This window comes from Protopterus annectens, chromosome 10.part0 (assembly GCF_019279795.1).
Source record: "Protopterus annectens isolate FY-2018-M chromosome 10.part0, PAN1.0, whole genome shotgun sequence".
Taxonomy (NCBI): Eukaryota; Metazoa; Chordata; order Ceratodontiformes; family Protopteridae; genus Protopterus; species Protopterus annectens.
Genome location: NC_056744.1, coordinates 785,231,252 through 785,251,565, shown reverse-complemented (window position 1 = coordinate 785,251,565; position 20,314 = coordinate 785,231,252). Strand labels below are relative to the sequence as shown.

The 20,314-nt window shown below is 35.5% G+C and overlaps 1 protein-coding gene across 2 annotated transcripts in view; it reads left to right on the top strand.

The window, feature by feature from the left end:
• Window positions 1-899: 899 nt before the first annotated feature.
• RPE65 (retinoid isomerohydrolase RPE65) overlaps window positions 900-20,314 on the top strand; it is a 250,271-nt gene continuing 230,856 nt past the window's right edge. Inside the window, exons 1-2 of one of the 2 annotated variants that reach the window (XM_044085604.1) lie at window positions 900-1,020; window positions 1,383-1,465. In XM_044085604.1, coding sequence (XP_043941539.1) covers window positions 1,010-1,020; window positions 1,383-1,465 — 94 coding nt within the window. In that variant the 5' untranslated portion in view covers window positions 900-1,009. The remainder of the gene's footprint in view (window positions 1,021-1,382; window positions 1,466-20,314) is intronic. The other variant, XM_044085605.1, reaches the window with a different exon arrangement.

Genomic DNA, 20,314 nt, shown 5'->3' with positions numbered 1-20,314 from the left:
TTTCAGCATGCACAGCTGATGGCAGGATATATGTTGTGCAAACCATGACGTTGTCTAAAAACTGAAAACTGCCACTGCTATAGAGACTTAAGGTCACGCTGCATACACTTACTTAGGCTTGCAATAGCAGAGATCTCTGCTGGCCAAATGCTTCCAAAATTAATATTCTTCACGATGGAATTTGTGCCTAGGGGTTTGTATCTAGTGCAAGCCTTTCGTGAATCTTAGCCTCTGATTCCATCACTTCACTCAGCAATCATTTCCAGTGTTCCATGGCCCCATCAACTGTAAAATGCAGATTTTTTGAGTACATAGATTGCATATACATTTTCTCACATGTTGGGAGTGTGCCTGCTTCCAAACGGACTTATTCAGTATAAATATCACTTTTTGCTAGCACTACTGTACCAAGGAAAACAACGTGCATTCTCATCTACTATAGTACTCTGGGAGTTTTGCAGATTTCCTGTAGCTCATGCAAAAATGTTAAGCAGCAGAAATAAATTACAATTGCAGAAACGGCAATGTTGTTATGCAGTTGTAAAACATGCCCCCAAGACATAATTAGTGTAGCATTTTGTGATGTGCACCAAGCAACTTGCTTTTAGAGCATAGATTTATTAGGTTTGAGGTTTAAGCCTTAACAATGCAGTTACAATGCACTGCATCTCTGAAGAAAAGTTGCTTGTGTGTAGCTTAAGTGTGCCCCTCATTTCTTTTAAATCCAGCTTTGAATGCAGAGATTTAGATTTAGACTGGGAAAAGTTTCAAATGATCCTGTGATGTAAAATGCCAAGAACAAAGAAGCTTCAAACTCATGACTTGAAAGCAAGTATTGTTTCTCTAATTCAGTGTGATTGGCTGGAGGTATTTGTTAAACTTCTTACTATTGTAAGCAGGATTTAAGAGCTCAGTATAAAAACAAGAACCACAGATGTTTTTATTTATTTATTTATTTTTTCAGTTTGAAAGTTGCTTCATTTTGATCTGAAAAACACAAATAGTAAAAATGGTAAGCCGGTAAGTTGCATTTCCACTTTTTTTTTTTTAAATAATTCAGGTTAATTTTATCCGAAATTTCCAGAATGTGCATTTATTTTGTAGAGATTATTGGATGACCCTGACAAAGAGAATGCTTTTATGCCTAATTAAAGACTAGGAAAAGGTTTTGCCCCTGATGAGTGTTTAGTCATTTTGAAACGGATTAAATTATTTCATTTTATGTTGCCACTTGTTTACATTTATCATTACTACCGATAGTGCAACACAGTACTGAAAAGTTAATATGATTTAAAGTTTTTGTAAATATATTTTTATTTTGATTATTACCTTACTATTGCTTCAGAGATCGTTCAGTGCTAATAATGATTTCTAACTTTCAGGGTTGAACATCCAGCAAGTGGTTATAAAAAAATGTTTGATACAGTGGAAGAGCTTTCTGAGCCTATGACGACGCATATTACAGGTTGGTTATATTTAACTGTATGAAGGGATTTTAGACTGCTAATGTGTGTTTGTACTGTGTTGTTTTCCATGCAAACACATGGTATTGCAGAGAGACTGACTTGTCTAACAAGCAATTTAAGCACAGATGTCTAGATGTTAGTCAGCTGCTATTAAATAGAATATACTTATTTTTGTGTTCAAATTAATATATCCATGTGTTGGTAAAGAGGAATCTGTCTCTGAAAAAAAAAGATGAATATTTGTATTTGTGGAATATAATGACTGAAATGCATCCATGAAACCTTTATTAATGTATGCAGAAATAAAGTGAAAATAAGTACAAGGTAGAATGTTTTTTTCTGTAAAGCATGCCCCTTTTTGCTGTTCTGACATGTAAGCAATATAAATTGGATGATCTTTTAAAGTAGCTGGTCTTGAATCCTGTCTTATTTACTTAACATTGCTGTTTATTTTACCTTAAAATGATACCGCTGAGTGGATATGAATTGCTCTACTGTTCTTTCTTTAGCAGTGTACATTTTACAACCTATGTCACAGCAGCTATCAAATAAACACTCAAGCGCTTATACTTTTTGTATTTCCTTTTAGACCAGACCACAGTCTTATAAGAACATTTCTTAGAATGGTGTCTATAGAAGCAGGACTGTTAAACATTTCAGATATTGTGAAACTTAAAGAGAATAAAACTCATATGCATGAATCTTTGACATTATTTTGTAATATTTAATAGGCTTCTTTGATTTTGTCTGGTTTTTAATTAAATTTCTACTTCTACAGAAATATGTAATGTGTATAAAGTATTATTCACGTAATATTTCTGTATCGCCCAGAGCTGTTTCTTACTAAGTTCCTTGTGTGCCATGGTGACTTTATTTTCACCTTACAGTTCTCCTGTCTTATCATAAATCTTGCAGCCACTGAACATGACAATACAATGCCATAGTTACATCAGAGAAAAATAACCATGGCAGCTGGTGTATTCAGCGTAATCAATCTTAATCAAGATTGGCAAATTCCTGTTCACCAAAGGCTAGTATGCTGAGTCCAGAGCAGCTATATCAGGGAATTTTCCCCTTTTGCCAAGTTACAGTAATAAAAAAAGAATATTGACATTTTTGGGGTGGGGGACTAGTTAAAAAATGTAACATTAGTTTTTGCTATGCCCTAAAGGTGTTTTTTAGTGAAATGGCTACAGTGTGAAGTAACACTTGACAAAATTGATTTCATTTAATAGTGTAATGAACAACTGTCTATATAGACTGGCATGGCTGTGATATGAATAATGTCAGAAGTGCTACATGCATGTCAAAATGCAGCAGTTCTGCTTACTTTAGCGTGGCATGAAAGATACTGTATGAATGCCTCTTTATTACCAAAAGACATATTGTATTGTTAAGAGCTTGCTATGGAGATTTGTCATTGTGGTAATCTAAAGGCAGAACAACAGGTCTTTTTAATAACGAAGGCCCATGTTTACTTTTAGTTTTGTATAATTGTCTCTTAGTGCTCTAGAAATGAGTACAATGGCTGTAGTTACAAACATATCTCACCTATTTTTGTTGTTGGGACACTTTTTGGGATATGTACAAGACATATATATATATATATATATATATATATATATATGTATATATATATATATATATATATATATATATATATATATATATATATATATATATATATATATATATATATATACTTGTCTATTCATAGATCTCTCAGATATTCCAGGTCATTTAGTCTCATGACCATTTATACCTTGCCAGTACTCTCCTTCAGGCCAGGCCTCAATTCTCCATGACAGTATCAGTCAATTACAGAGAAATTTGTGAATACACATCCAGTGATCTAAGTACACAAGGCTTGTAATGATGCCTTCATTCTTGAATGTTATAAGTTATATAAATTTCCAGGTAAGAAACAAATTAAATTAATGAATATTACTTAAAAAAAAAAAAGACAAGCTCTATAAACTGGATCTTAAAATGAGTAGCAAATCATGGAACCAATTACCTAATAACATAAGAAGTTGTTCAAATTCAAGAACAAACTGTAGTCATTCTATGACTGAATGCTTTGACTTTTAATGGGTTAACATTATGGGCAACTGTCATTGTCTAAACCATGAGCTTTAATTCAGAAAAATTATATTCAGTGAAAGGATATTTGGTTTTGTATTAGAACACTACCCCACCAGATACTCAGTAGCAAGGACCACCCAAACTCCGCCCAACACCCTGTGTATGACATTTATTGTTAGCATATGTCTGAATAAACATGAGAAGACCTCCTTCAACAAAATTAATATTCAAAGCAGTGACTTGAAGTTCATGCAAAATAGTTGAATCTGCACGCTGCTGTAATTGTATAGTATATATTATGCAATTAAAAGCAAGCTTCTGAGTAGGACCTGAATGCACACATAAGGAAGAAGTATAAGCAACTGTAGTTCTTAGTAGAAAACAGCAGTTTTTTAAGCTACTTCTGCAATATGGCATGCACAATACTTGACATCAGAGAGAGTATGCTTCATGTACTGCTCTGTAGCCACTGCGTCCACACCTACTTTAGCAATTTCCTCACAGCACTGCTAACATGGAGTTGGTGTATTTATGTAGTGGCCTGCCCCCCTGCAAAAGTGCTTACTGTACAAAAGTATGGTAAAGAAACATGGGGGATGCAGGGGGGGGGGTCTGCCGCCCTACGAAAGCAATTGCTATACAAAACTATAGCAAAGAAACTGACTTTGGTGAAGTAACTTTTCCTTGCATGGTGTAATAAAAGGACAAATAAACACAGAACAACTCCCTGACAATGACTGTATTTTTCAAAACGGCACACTACCCTCATATAATGAATATTCCCAATGAATATTCAGGATGTCACTTGCAAACCTGCATGGCTTGTCAGTCAGCCATGATTACCATGCCACATCACACGAGTTTGCCCTGTCAATCAGTTTGGGCACACCCATGTCTGCACAGACATGCCAGTGGGGTAGTGTTCTAATACAAAGCCGGATTTTTTTTTTCTTTTCTCCCGCCCACTGACTATCGATCAGCCCATTCGTTCCCCATTAGTAGGATGAGGGTCGACAGGGAGAAGTCATAATTTAAACATCCATTGGTCTGGTTTACTTTCAGTTTATATGTAAAAGAGCTGCTTATGAATGCGATAGTTGTAATTTGTCATATCCTTCCCAGTATTTACAAAGCACATTTTACAGCTACAGTAATTCTGAAAATTCATCTTTTGTGGAAGAAATGTAAACACTACTCTGCAATTTGCTTTGCAAACAGATTAAAATCTTGGTTTAAAAACGATAATGAAGTTGAATGCTTACTAAAAATTATTAACACCCTTATGACTTTGCAAGTTATCAGTGTTTTGACAGATCTGTATTGTTTAACATTGAAATGTATTTGGACCAAGCTATACATATAATGTTATTCATTTAAAGTTTACAAACTAATGTATATTTTTTAAGCCTGAAGTATCATTTTTTTGGCAGAAACTGAACACTATATCGAGTTTTGCTCACAAGGTAGTGTAAATATAAAACATCTGGAATGAAAATGCTTTAAAAAGTATTTGAGTGTATTTTAAATTTTACAACTACAACTCTAGTAGTTTTCATGATTTAATCCTGCACTTGAAGGTTTTTGTACATGGAATTTCTCACAGTGGTTGTATCTTGACAATTTCTATTATATTCCCAATTATGACTTTTTTGTCTCTCTGTTGAGATTTGGATTGATATGTCTCAACTTACTGGAAAGAAAACCACTGAAAACAGAGGATAAGAGTGAACACTGACCATTACTTTTCTCCTTTAAACTTCTTTTTGGTAGGGAGGCAAGCTTGTCTAGACTCCCCAGTGCTGGGGCAAGCCCCCCACACCACCAGACTTATATATGCCAACTCCAAGATTATCATACCTCTTAGAAAAGGAATATTCTGAGAAATGGCAATCTTGAACTTAATATAAATATGTCTGGATGTTCAGGTTTTTGGTCTCATTTCAGATCTCTGCATTCTGTGTTATGACATTTTAAATAGCTATTCTTTTTCTTCATTTCAACCTAGTAAACCTACAGGGCACAAGCCACTTTTCAGGGGCAGCTGAGTAATGTTGTCTGGTTAGGTGACAGGCTCAGAATCACACAGTACACAAACGGAGACTAAGGGAATCAAACCTAGGATTACATGAAGTATACTAGAAGAGCTCACTATCAGCTTATAGCGTTAATCCTCTATGCTAACTGCCAGACAGAACTGCCAGACTTTATTCCTTAAATGTAAAATATAAATGTATAGTTCCAAAACTATGCTATTGTTGATGATGAGGTAGGGTCACATGAAGTCGTCCTATCTGTTCTGCTTATCATAAAGAGGGTATCTTGAATATTTGAAATTAAAAGATATAAATTCAAATGCATGCTTCTGGATGATATTATGTGCATATATTTTGTCTATATTCAAACTTTATAACAGCACCTTTACTGCACCTCTTTCCTTTAGCAATTCAGTTTTCAATGTTATGGAAGAGGGCATGTTTACTGACGCACTGATCACAGACCTTTTCAAAGCATTCACCTCTGTAAATCACACCATGTTATTAGAAGAGCTTTCCCTGGCTGGGCTAATACCCATAACTTTTTCCTTGTTTTTTTAAGTTATAGATCCTTTAGCGTGACAACTGACCAACAACAACAACATTCAAATTCTATACTGAATGGGGAATCTCAGGGTTCAGTTCTTAGTCCTGTACTTTTTGCACTTTATCTTAATGCACTAGTATTGGAGTGCACTCAGATAAATAAGCTCTTTTAAGTGGATGAGTTGGTATCTAATCAAGTATATAATCTAATATTATCCAAACTTAAGGAAGATCTAACTCTGTTTTGTTTTGGACTAATCCATTTCAGTATGCTATTTAATCTCAGGAAAACTAAGACCATACAGTTTGCCACCCACTTATATTTTAGCATCAAAAAGGGCAAGTGGAATATTTTTGCACTGGATGGCATGAACATAGGTTCATAGGTTCTCCCAGGGGGCCCTCTGCCACATAGTCTCTGGAGTCTCTCTCTGGGTTGGAGATGGACTGGGTGATGCCCTGGTCAGCATCCCCAGGTTCTCCCCGTTTAAGTCTCTTTGTCCTTTCGCTTGCTTTTTTAGTCTTGGATTCTGATTTGTGTGGATTTTTTTGGTGGACATGGGGAGTTATGTCGTAAGTGGACATCACCCTGAGCTTGTAGCTCAGGCACAGACAGTATGGACAGGTGCAGATCAACTGCTTCTGTCAGGCAGCGATGACATATGTTTTTATTGACCCCTTGAGACTTTTTGGGAGGAACTTTAAGGCTTGCTTTGGGGTCTAGGTAAGATTCTCTTTGTGGGGGGCTGTACTCAATCATTGGTCTGATAAGTGAAGAGTACTTGTAAAAAGACCTCTCTCCTGACCTGATGTGAATCCCTTCATGGTCGCATGGTGGCCTGTATGAGGTCTTCCTAACCACTTTGGCAATAAATGTGAGTGTCAAGAGAGAAAGGTTGTGTTGGGTCCTGATTACCCTGGTCCCTTTTCTTTCCTGTTTAATTTTTTACCAATATGTGGTAATTGTGGGTATTTGTAATTAAGGTTAAGGGTATGACTATATGACTTTATTTTTTGGCATTTAGGCCATGGCTCTGGCACTGGCACCAGTTATCCATTTCTGACCTGGAGGATGTCTGTGTCTGATGGGAGTGCCACCATATTATGGTGCCCAGCAGTCAGTCATGCATTTTGTCAGCCACACCCCCCTATGTTTGCCTGCACTTCAAAAAAAAAAATGCCAAGTCAGGGGGGGCCCAGGAGGCCCCTGTGGGGACACCATGACCGGCTTTAGAGTCTGACATGGCACCACAGCAAACTAACCCTGTGGGTTCTGTCCTTGAGCAGTTTTTTGCCCATCTTGTGACATATGGGTTTACATCTAAGCTGGTGAGCTTTTCTATGATGTGATGTTGTTTATTGCTTCATGTTTTAAATTCTGTTCAGAGAACTGTCATTGCTGCTGTTCATTCTGCTCTGGACATGGTCTTCCTTTTGAGGGTATTTCAAAGCATAACTGGAGGACATAAAAAATGAATACTTTTCTCCAGCTCCATATCCAGCTTATCCCCACCAGCATTGGTCAAACTAGTGGAACCCTTATTTAGAACAACATCTGTTTCATTAGCAGAGTCCCCTTGCTAAGATCCAGGTGTCTTGATCCAGCAGTGTTACCATACCACTCAATATCTGAGTGGTAAAAATCATAGCGCTGGCATTTAAAAATCATAACAGAAGGTCAAAAAGAAGATCACTTTCTTATTTGTCAAACTAGAAGGTCTTGATATACTATATCCTACATACTCAGTGGCAGAGATTCTTTGTATAGGCTTAGTTTATTTATTTAGTAAAGCATGTAGCCAAAAACAGTCCCAGCTTCATGAAGAACATCAATCAATCCACGGAACTTCAAGGTAATACTGATTGTCAGGTACCAAAATGAAAACTACACTACTTACAAGCCCTCCGCACACTCAAGCATATAGACATCAGTGCAGATACCGAGACATGGTTTAAATAGGCAGAGAGTAAGTACCCTGGCAGTACAAGGTTTCAGTGTCTTCCACACTTTCAGACCAGTAGCTGCACAGACAAGGGCTAAAGGTGAAGGCATCACAATATTCATCAATAACAAGCATACCTCTAGGCTGTCAAACAGGATGATGTGCTGGAGTTCCTCTATGTGCAGACCGCCACAGACAAACTCCTGTACCATATCCTAGCTTGTTACAGGTCACCCTCCATGTCCCAACTCCCACTCTACTTGTGGGAGACTTAGTTAGCTCTCTGTAGAAGGGGAAACAGCCTCAACTCTAAAGGCATAGAGATTCCTGGCCTTCATAAATATAAACAGCCTTGACCAAATAGTGAATAAGCTTACTAGAGGTTCCAACATACTGGACCTTGTGCTTACAAATATGGGAGAATGCTAAACACTCCCAAAGTCTCATCCTCCCTGGTAAGGTCTGACCATAAGGCTGTCTCCTCTGAAATCAAAATCAAGTCTGTAATCCCATTAAAACCAGTAACAGGAACTATTCCAAGGCAAATTAATTTTTATTAAGTGGTGGTTTGTCAAAATTCAGTGCCCCTCCAAGCACATGTATGATTGATCTTATAAAACCATTATAGACCTTTTACTCTGCTGGCTAAGTTTAATCTCTTCCAGATTATGTATGATTTTGCCAGAACCAACCTTCTACCTAGAAATAGCAGTAATCTTGATGGGGCCCTTACTGTACAGATAACCTCTCCAATGCTGTCACTACCTGATTCTCCATCAGCAGTTACTATCCCTTCCTGTTAATATTATACAGCAAAAGGATAAAAGCCTCCAAGCATAAACATATCCTTAAGAATATTTGTATGTTACTATAAATGTCCTATTAGTATGGAATGACAGCAGAGCAACTTGAAACTGTATGGCATCTCAAGAAGATTTTAACTGCACCTTCCAGCACTTCCTTAATCAATTCTTTCCCATAACTGTTACAGTATGACATCATGATTCCATGCACATATTCTGGTGAATGACAGCATTCTGTCATATGTTATAGCAATAACTGACAACGTGGGTGTATATTGAAGAATTACCTACAGTTGGTGTGATTTAATCACAAGGGCGAAACCCGAGTGATTAAACAAAGCCAATCATGGGTAAATCTTCAATATACCACACCCAGAAGTCAGTTATTGCTATTATACAATGACATTATTTAAGAAAAAAATTACTTGCTTTTCTTAAATAATGTCTGTATAATGGTGCTATGGTGTTCGTCCACGTTGTTTCACAATTCTGCTGTTTTGCTGATGTACTTCCATTCCCATGTTTACACAGCACAGTACATCAGTGCTTTTGAAAGCAAGCAACGTAAACAGGAAGAGCTCCGTAGCTTTTTTTTTTTTTTTTGTGGAAAAGAAAAAAGCTGTAACCTCTGGCCAGTTTAGAAGTATAAGAGATATGGGCAAACTACAAGGAAACTCAGGTATGTTTCTTTAGTTGTACAGAATGTACCTGATTTTTCTTGTATTTTACTTTACTCTCATAAGTACCTCTCCACCTCTTATTTTAAGGAATGTGAAAGCTATAAATAAAGGAGGGATGGGTAATGTTGCTCTTATAAACCTAAAGTTTTGAGAAAGAATTGGATTCTTGGAAGGAAAGAAAGTCTGAAACTGAAATGCATGTAATTACTGACTTTGTTACTCTGTGATTTGTTGGAAAACCACAGATATCATGAGGAACAAAGTCACTAAATAATGACATGCTTTTCAGTTTCAGATGTTCTTTCCTTCAGACTAATGCATAGCTCCACATACTAATAGATGATAAAGTCTGGCTGCTCAGTAATACTTTTGTGGCTGGACATTTACTGATGGTATATTATCGATTTACAATGGGCACGCTGGTTGGGCTGACCAATCAGCGTGCTCATTTTTGAATGTTAACGGCCAGTCATTGTATAATATACTTGTTTGTACCTGTTTTCTGGAGCTAAATCAAAGTCTGTGCGTAGTGCATCATACATTTGCACAAGTAGTCGGGGTCGGGGTCACATTTTTGGTTTATATGTGGTATAACTAATAGACACATCACTATAGAAATATTAATCAGAATGCATTTCCATGTTTTACTGGTTGTAAAAAAACATTCTAACACAGCATAACTTGAAAATTCTATATTACTGCTACATCTGTTACAGCTCTTACCAACATAAGATAATCATACTCATTCAGCTATTTTTTTTTTTTGGTATCTGAATTAAAAGAAAGCATACCAGATTTTGTGTCTGAGAAATTCTCAGACTGGAAAATTTTATGTATGCATTATGATTAGTATAGTTAATCTGAATTACAATAATCTTACACTAATCTAAATTTTGAAAACAGAAATGTAATACAGAAATTCAGAAGACAATGATTTCATAAATAGCCACAAGGTAGGTTATGGCAACAGCTGGAATGTCTATTATCAATGTACAATATGCAAATATGAACTCAAGAACTGATGTATTTTCTCACTGTCTAGGACATTGTATGCTTTTGTATTACAAGCTTGCATATCAGCTCACCATTGTTCTTTGATTCTTACTCTGTTTCCTCAAGCTATAGGCTCTTTTATTCTTCTTATGTTGCTTTTCCTGTGTGTTCATCTTATCATTTATGAATTTATTTTCCCCAGGCTATAGCTGTGCACTGATCTCTTACATTATCCTCCTAATCTGTTACATCCCCATCTTGAAATTTGTTTTAGTCCAAGTCTGACTTTTTGTTTGCTACGCATTTCTCTGTTCCCAGTGTATGTATAGTAATTTTTGAAATTAGTGATCACTGACATGTAGCGCTTCTATTTATTTTACTTAGTTCGTAACAAAGAGACATAGATCTTGGTGGCTGAAGAGGGCAACTTGGTTTACCTAGTCCACTTACGTCATTCTTTATTGGATAATCTGTAAAGTTTACTTAAATAAAAGACAAAAAATGCTGAATCCCTGTGTCTTGAGATGCTCGAGAAACTGGACAAGGATGCGAAAATATAGTAAATAAAACTTTTAATGATCACAAAGTTGCTTCATCAGAACTGAAACCTATTATACAAGTTAAATATAAACTTTAGTTAACAGCCAACATAATTTAAAGTGACAGTGCTGATTACATACACTATTAACATAAATATTAATATTAAAAACATTATGTAGAACTATATGATAAAAATATAAATATTTAAAATCATTATACACAAAATGTATATATTAAAGCATATATTTGATGCTTATATAATCATTAATTCCTGGTTCATTGGCAGCATCCGTGAATAACTGCCACCAGGTTTCTTTATAAAACAACAAACTTCTAGGGTCACCCCCTCTAGGATCAATATTAACACTATCAATAATACCAAATTTGAACTTATGGCCATCACCATATTTTTTGATGTGCTTAAAAAGCGCATTCTTCTCGTTTTTGGTCCTAATACTATATGTGTGCATAAATGCGTTTATTAAATTTCTGCTCTGTTTTACCAATATAGAATCCAGAACACGCTACGCATTTGGCCAGGTATACAACCCATCTAGTATTACAGTTCCCTTGTTTGAATCTAATAATTGTCTTGCTTAAATTGTCCAATACAATTTTTTCTAAAATAACAACGAGCATTGTTCAAGAGTGGGGCAAGAAATACAAATTCTTATTAGGTGAATATTATTATTTTGCTAACAGGACAGAGGTGGTACAGCACACACACAAACAAAATACTCCCAATTTTGGAAGAGCATGTATCATAGAGTATGGCCCATACGTAGGCAAGTTTAAAAAGATTATGATTAATAGTTGGGACATCATATTGGCGGACCAGAATCTTGTTCACATTTTTGGTACCCAGCCGATTTTCATTCATAAGATGGGGCAGAATATCAAAAAGTTATTGGAAAGACAAATTGACTACAAACCACCAAGTAAAAGACACACCACTAAATGTGGTATGTGCCATCAATGTTATACAATTTTGGAGGAAGAAAAAATTGTATTGGACAATTTAAGCAAGACAGTTATTAGATTCAAACAAGGGAACTGTAATACTAGATGGGTTATATACCTGGCCAAATGCGTAGCATGTTCTGGATTCTATATTGGTAAAACAGAACAGAAATTTAATAAACGCATTTATGCACACTTATATAGTATTAGGACCAAAAACGAGAAGAATGCGCTTTTTAAGCACATCAAAAAATATGGTGATGGCCATAAATTCAAATTTGGTATTATTGATAGTGTTAATATTGATCCTAGAGGGGGTGACCCTAGAAGTTTGTTGTTTTATAAAGAAACCTGGTGGCAGTTATTCACGGATGCTGCCAATGAACCAGGAATTAATGATTATATAAGCATCAAATATATGCATTAATATATACATTTTGTGTATAAAGATTTTAAATATTTATATTTTTATCATATAGTTCTACATAATGTTTTTAATATTAATATTTATGTTAATAGTGTATGTAATCAGCACTGTCACTTTAAATTATGTTGGCTGTTTACTTTGGCGCCAAAAAGTTTATATTTAACTTGTATAGGTGTACTGATAGGTTTCAGTTCTGATGAAGCTTGTATTGTACGAGTGAAAGCGCTTAACTTTTGTGATCATTAAAAGTTTTATTTACTGTATTTTCACATCCTTGTCCAGTTTCTCGAGCATCTCAAGACACAGGGGTTCAGCGTTTTTTGTCTTTTATTAAGTTGTATCTTCACGCTGGAAAATAATTTTTTAGCTCTTCAGAAGTTTACTTAAATGGTAGTTTATTTTTTCATCCTTTAAGAAAAGTTTTATATTACGTTTTCTTGAATTTCTTTGCTGTTTTAAGCCTACCCTCTCTACAAATTTCATTGCTAATCATCTACCATCCCTTCTGTGAAAAAACTTCCATACAGCTCCCAAGAGCCAGCTACCTTCTATCTTAAATGGTATCCTCTTGATGTCTTTCCATATCACTGTTGCAAGTATTCTTTACTTGAGGAATCTCTAGCCAGTATACCAAAGCTTTTAGTATTTATAGGCATCATACATCACATTTATGATCCCCGTGCAAGGCGCAGGGCATAAAGGTGACATATGGATACACACACTCAGAACATCTTTGCCAACAGTCTGAATGTCATGCTTTGAACTTTAGTCTGAATGCCTTTTTTTTTGTGCTGGTTACTGAGAGACTTTTCAGATAAGTGCCTCACTGGGGGTTCTCCTTATCTTTCTTTTTTCATTTTTGTTTATTGGTTTCATGTTATCCAGAAAGGGAAAATGTCAGTGTGGGATGCAGATTCCCCATAAAGTCCATCACAACCAGTGTTTCTTCTGTTTTGGTGCTTCCCATGACTATATGCAGTGTTCTATCTGCCAAGCTTTCATCTCTAAGACCCTACATAGTCATCTGTCCTCCTTATCTATTTACCTTGAAAACCAACATCTTAAGCTGTTGGCTCAAGGTGCTATGGTTGAGTCTTTCCATCCCGAGGTTCAACCATCATCCAAGAAAAAGGCCAAGAAACCTAGGACTGATACAGCTGCTGTCCAGCCTCCCCCAGACTTCTCTGCCAAAGCTTGTGAAAGTCCAGAAGATTGCCCAGTAGTTGCTTTTGATTCCTCTGCTGCGACCCTGTCTGAGGCCTGAATGGAGCCATCTCCTTGCATGTCCTCTGAGGCTTTATAAATGTCTGTTCCTGGTGTTGAGGGAGAAACTGGACTGATCATCTCCGAGGGACCATGAGAGATTCAGCAAATTTTCACATAGGAGGAGATCCCCACTACACTTCTTAAGTGTTACCAAGGGTCTGAATCTCCTAGGGTGGACATCCCACAGGAAAAGAAACAGAAAACCAAATGTATCTCTCCTACAGATAAGGATCCCCAATGAGAATGGCAGGAATTTACTCAGAGGTTATTTAACACTTTAATGGCTTTGAAACTTCCTCTGGGGGGGGGGTGTCTGTGGCTACTCCTCCTTGGTCTTCCATTCCTCTTAAGAAACCTAAGGAGCTGGACTCCTCTGATGAGTACCAGGATACATGGGAAGAGTCCTTAGCCTACTCTTCTCAAATCCCTTCCCCCTTGGACTATGGTTCAGAGGAACAGGATTCTATTAGTCCAGTTTCCCATTTAAAGGAACTTTCTTTTGGGGGAAACTGTTTCCTGTATGATGGAATTCTTTAAGTGGGACTCCTGTCAAGTTTCTGATATCCAGAAAAACTATTATGAACTCCTTCAGATGGAGTCTCCCAAGCCTTCTCCTGTTCCACCAGTTCTGGCTGCCTCCTTGTTACCTTTTCAGCAGCTTCTGTGGAACCTGATTCTCAGTCCCTAGCTCCCAAGAAACCTGATAGATTTTACAAGGTGCCTGATGACTGTAAATTAGTGTATAAATGCCCTTCTGCAATCTTTCTTTTATGCCAAAGGTGGTCAATGAGTTGACTCTTAATCAGTCTATTCATCTTCCTTCATTTTTCCCTACTCTACAGTCTGCCATTGAGAAGGATCTTCACGCCTTGGATTTGCATAGACTGCTCAGGTATTAGTTGGACAAAATTAAAGTTATTCATAAATCTGAGCAGCTTTTTGTTTCTTTTCATCCCAAGACCTTAGGTTTGGCAGTTTCTAAGTAAACCATCTCCTTCTATATCTCTAAGACCATTTCTTTTTGTTATTCTTTTAATAAAAAATGTCATTTGTTGTCAGTTAAGGCTCATTCCACCAAGGCTGTTGCCTCCTCTGGTTCTTTTTTCAAGGGGCTGGACACCAATTCCATCCTTGAGGATGCTACTTGGTCATCTGTTCATACTTTCATTAAGCATTACAAGGTGGATGTCATTTCCAGGAGCAGAGCTGGCTTTGCCAGGGCTATCCTGCTTGGGTTTCTGGAGGGTTCATTTGTGCCACCCTCCTCCCTGGCTTCCTCTTGAGTTTTTGTGCACTCCCTTAGGAGTGATATGGAAGGACATTGTGCAATTGTGTAAAATATTACCATAACAATAGATGTCCTTCTCTTCTGTGTTGCATTATTTGCTCCCTTCCTCCTACCCCCTCTGTCCTTGTTCTAGCCCTGTTCTTTTCTTGCCCTACAGGCTGAGAGGCTCTTTTCCTCTTTCTGGATGCATATGTTTTCCTTGTCATTGCGGACATTCTGCTCGTCCTGGGGTTTTTCAGTTCTGAGTGTGTCTGTTCATACATCACCTTTATGCCCTGTACCTTGCGTGGGGAGCATATGTGTTTCGTACAGTGCCTATGAGTACTAAAGGCTTTGATATACTGGCTGGACATTGGACAACCTTGGTAGAGATCCCTTAGGTAAAGAATACTACAACAGTGAAGAGAAGAACATCTATTGTTATGGTAAAGTTTTACACAATTGTACTTTCTCAATCATTTCATTCTTTAAAGGATATTACTCATTTAAACTCTGTATATTCACTTGATATGATCGAAAGCTTCAGCCATCCCCATCACTTTTTTTAAGACTTTTTATATTGTTTCTGCTGCATTCTGTGCACCACAACTGTTGTTGCCTTTCTCTGATCTGTGTCTTTCTTGTCTGTACCCTTTCAAAGAAAAAAAATGTCCAGAATGGGTGCCTGCTGAAAGTGTGCGGAGTATAATAAAAAGAAATTGAGTAGCACTGAGCGGCAAAGCCCCAATGCAAGAATATTTTAAAAGAATAATAGTCAGTTTCAAAATTAAGGATTGCAATATTGGGTGATGTATTTCTGATGGGCAGTCATCCAGAACTGCACACAGGTTTTATTAATAATCAGGAAAATGGACATTTTGTTTCCTGTTGGTTATACTTCATCTTATCTGTCCCAGTATTGTAACAGCCATCCTTGCTGCTTTCCTAGACTACTTATGTAAACTACTTACTTATCATTAGCGCAAATACGTACCACTCAGAAATACTGACTGCATATTTCACTGTCCAAATGCAAGACACTAATCAGCAGCAACTGACATGCAGGAAAAAATACCAAAAGATCTGTTGCAACTCCTGCAGTGATGGCTTTTGGCTTTCTTTCATGGATTCAAATGGCACATTTTCAAAAGACAAAAGTTCCAGTCCACACCATCAGAAATTCAAAGGATCGAGGGGGTGGAGCCTAATGGCTAACTGAGAGCAGCTTGATTTTGAGCTCTTCATACTCATACTAGAAAATACAGGAAAAACTAAATATATTTAAAAAAATTTGGGTAAATATTGAAGATGAAGTAATTTATAACAAAACTACCAATTTTGAAGAAAAAATTCTGAAATTTTCCTGTCAAATACTACAGAGGACATTTCAAACTGTTTGAAGATGAGTAACTCCAAGAATTCACACTCAGACTCTATTATAAAAAAAGAGATGCAACAGATATCTGCTACTTTGCTGGACTTATCGCTAAAAATGGACAGATTTACTGAAAACCTAGAAAGTCTTAAGGATAACTGCCAAAAACAAACAGAAGTTTTTAAAGAAATCTTACAACAGCAACAAATAAAAATATCAGACATTGAGACTTCCTTAAGTGATGTTGATGGGAGGTTAAAAGAAAGTGAACTACATACTCAATTTCTGCTACAACAGAACACTTGGTTAATAAATAAAGTTGATGATATAGAGAATAGAGAAAGAAGGACAAACATAAGGATTTTTGGTCTTCCAGAGAAATCCGAAGGTGACGACATTATCTCATTCTTGAACTCTTGGTTTCCTGAAGTTCTCGGACTAAAAGAAGGCTTATCTTATGGGATAGAAAGGGCACACAGAGCTATCGGTAAGCCACTTTTTATTTCTTCTAAAACAGCTCCAAGATCCATAGTAGTTAAATTTCTTTCTTTTATGGACAAAGAGCTTATACTGAGATCTGCATGGAGGAAAAGTCCTGTTATGTATAAACAGTCATTATTAAGATTTGATAATGACTATTCAACAAGAGTTCTGGATATAAGGACGAAAACATGGCCATTAGTAAAACTTTTAAAACAAGATAAAATCAAAGCGCAGCTCTCTTATCCAGCCAAAATAAGAATCCAATATAACAACGACATGAGAACATTCAACAACATAGAGGAAGCCACATCTTTCATAAAGAATAATAACATAATTCCACTACCTGAAGAAATGGACTGGTTAAATTCATCTACTTTAAAAAGGGCTCCAGGAAAAAATATTTGGTCGGAGGCAAGAGAAAAAAAGAAACAAAAGACTGACAAAAAGAACTCCGATGATACTATTTCTCTCAAAGTATCAACTAAAGTATGATTATAATATATTAAAACTAAACTCTTTAATACAGTAGTATAAAGCAGTTTTTTTTTGTTTGTTTTTTTTCCTTTTTTCTTTTCTTGCTTAATTGTTTAGGTTAATATAATACTTAAATTTTAGTACTAATTAATAACTTACTAAAGCCCTGAAGTATATACTTATTCTCTATATACTTATTCTCTAAATACTTGAAAACAATAACCAATGAAGTCTACTAGACATTCTTTTTATTTTGTCACTAAGCTTTTAATATAAACTGCCCTTTTAAATGGTCTTCTCTATACAACTACTTAGTTGATAAATTAAGGCACTTTCAATGCCTGAACAAATATTATCATTCTTAGTAATCACATTTATGTTATTTAAAAGTGCACATTCAAAATTCATTGATTTAATTTGATGTAGAGTATTGTGATAAAAATGTTATACAATAGAATCACTCATGAACATTTTAGATGTATTCAGTATACTACTGTATTATTTGAAAGTAAAAAACATCCATGAGCCTTCTGCTCAGTTATTTTTAGTTTCCTTATCTAAAAAATTGTTCACTTCATACATTGCAAGTGATATATTTAACTGTATATAGATGTAATTTAAGTTACTGGCCAGAAGATGGCGTGTAAGTACACACTATCACAGTTTTTTCTTCTTTAACACTGCTGTTTCTTCTCTATACAAGTATTTGGTTACTAGAACAGTGCAAAATAACAATTTATTCAAAAGTGCACATTCAAAATTCATTGATTTAATTTGATGTAGAATATTGTGATAAAAATGTTATACAATAGAATCACTCATGAACATTTTAGATATATTCAGTATATTACTGTATTATTTGAAAGTAAAAAAACATCCACGAGCCTTCTGCTCAGTTATTTTTAGTTTCCTTATCTAAAAAGTTGTTCACCACTTCATACATAGCAAGTGATATATTTAACTGTACATAGATGTAATTTAAGTTACTGGCCAGAAGATGGCATGTAAATACACACTACTGCAGAGTTTCCTCTTTAACACTGCTGTTTCTTTTCTATACAAGTATTTGGTTACTAGAATAGTGCAAAATAATAATTTATTTAAAAGTGCACATTCAAAATTCATTGATTTAATTTGATGTAGAGTATTGTGATAAAAATGTTATACAATAGAATCACTCATGAACATTTTAGGTGTATTCAGTATATTAATGTATTATTTGAAAGTAAAAAAACATCCACGAGCCTTCTGTTCAGTTATTTTTAGTTTCCTTATCTAAAAAGTTGTTCACCACTTCACACATAGCACGTGATATATTTAACTGTACATAGATGTAATTTAAGTTACTGGCCAGAAGATGGTGTGTAAATACACACTACTGCAGTGTTTTCCTCTTTAACACTGCTGTTTCTTCTCTATACAAGTATTTGGTTACTAGAACAGTGCAAAATAATCATTTATTCAAAAGTACACATTCAAAATTCATTGATTTAATTTGATGTAGAGTACTGTGATAAAAATGTTATACAATAGAATCACTCATGAACATTTTAGATGTATTCAGTATATTACTGTATTATTTGAAAGCAAAAAAAAAAAAAAAGAAAGAAAAAAACATCCACGAGCCTTCTGCTCAGTTATTTTTAGTTTCCTTAACTAAAAAGTTGTTCACCGCTTCATACATAGCACGTGACATATTTAACTGTACATAGATGTAATTTAAGTTACTGGCCAGAAGATGGCGTGTAAATACACACTATTGCAGAGTTTTCCTCTTTAACACTGCTGTTTCTTCCCTATACAAGTATTTAGTTACTAGAATAGTACGCTATCTTTGCCTGAATAAATATTGTTGTTCTGGTTGAATGCTTTTATGTAGCTTAGAGGTGCACATTTACAATTTGTTAATTTGAATTAATGTAAAGTATATTAATGAAAATATTATAAAATGGAACCACTCGTGAACATTTTGGGAAGCATCTAGAACATTAATGTATTATCTGAGGGTGGACAGTATTCATGAGCCTTCTGCTCGGCTTTCTCAGTTTTCTTTGTCTGAAAAGTTGTTCACCGTCCACATTCATAAGCACGCGATGTATCCTGGCATGTTTAGATGCAATTTAGGTTGCTGATCACAAGATGGAGTGTAAACACCCACTATCGCAGAGTTCTTTCCTTAACACCGCTGTTTTGATTACAGTAAAGGAAGCGTTTGCTTCAATTATTTTCACACTTCATAAATATTCTTTCATATTTTATTAAAAATTTTATGGTTTATTATCAATCTCAGCTAATATCTCATGCAAGTATAGCGCTAGATCTGCTTTGAAGACAGCGCTATTATAACAAGAAAGATAGTGAATCATTTAAATACTGTTGTGTCTTAATGGGTGAGTGTCTGGTAAAAGTATAATACATGCGCTCTGTGAACACATCTAACCGACACTGTGTTAGATAAGTTACTTATAGTTATTAAGTTATATAGAAATGGAAGAAGAGGGAAGGAAAAGAGAAGGTGAAGAAAAAGTAAAAAAAAAAAAAAAAAAAAATCCTGAGTGTCAGCTTACTGGGAATTATACTTTCATTTATCTAAAGATTGCTTTATTATACTTGTTATTGTATAAAAGAAGTACTATACGTAAAATGTTTATTATAAATGATTGGTTATGGGACAAGAGTGCTATTGCACCATTATCAAGGTAGATTTCCTTTGCAAGTATAATTCTAATTTTCACCTTTCTCCTTTCTGTTTTATAGTTTTAACATATAAGTTGAGACCTTTTACTAGTTACCAGACGCTCACTACATTTGTGATAAGCAGAAGACAATATCTGATATGTGTGATCTTTAAATTGAACTTAATAGAGAAAATCTTATGAATAATAACTTACTAATAACAGAACTACAAAAGATCACATATAAGTAATTTAGGAGTGAAATCTTTTCCACATTTTATTAATTTTAGATTGTGGA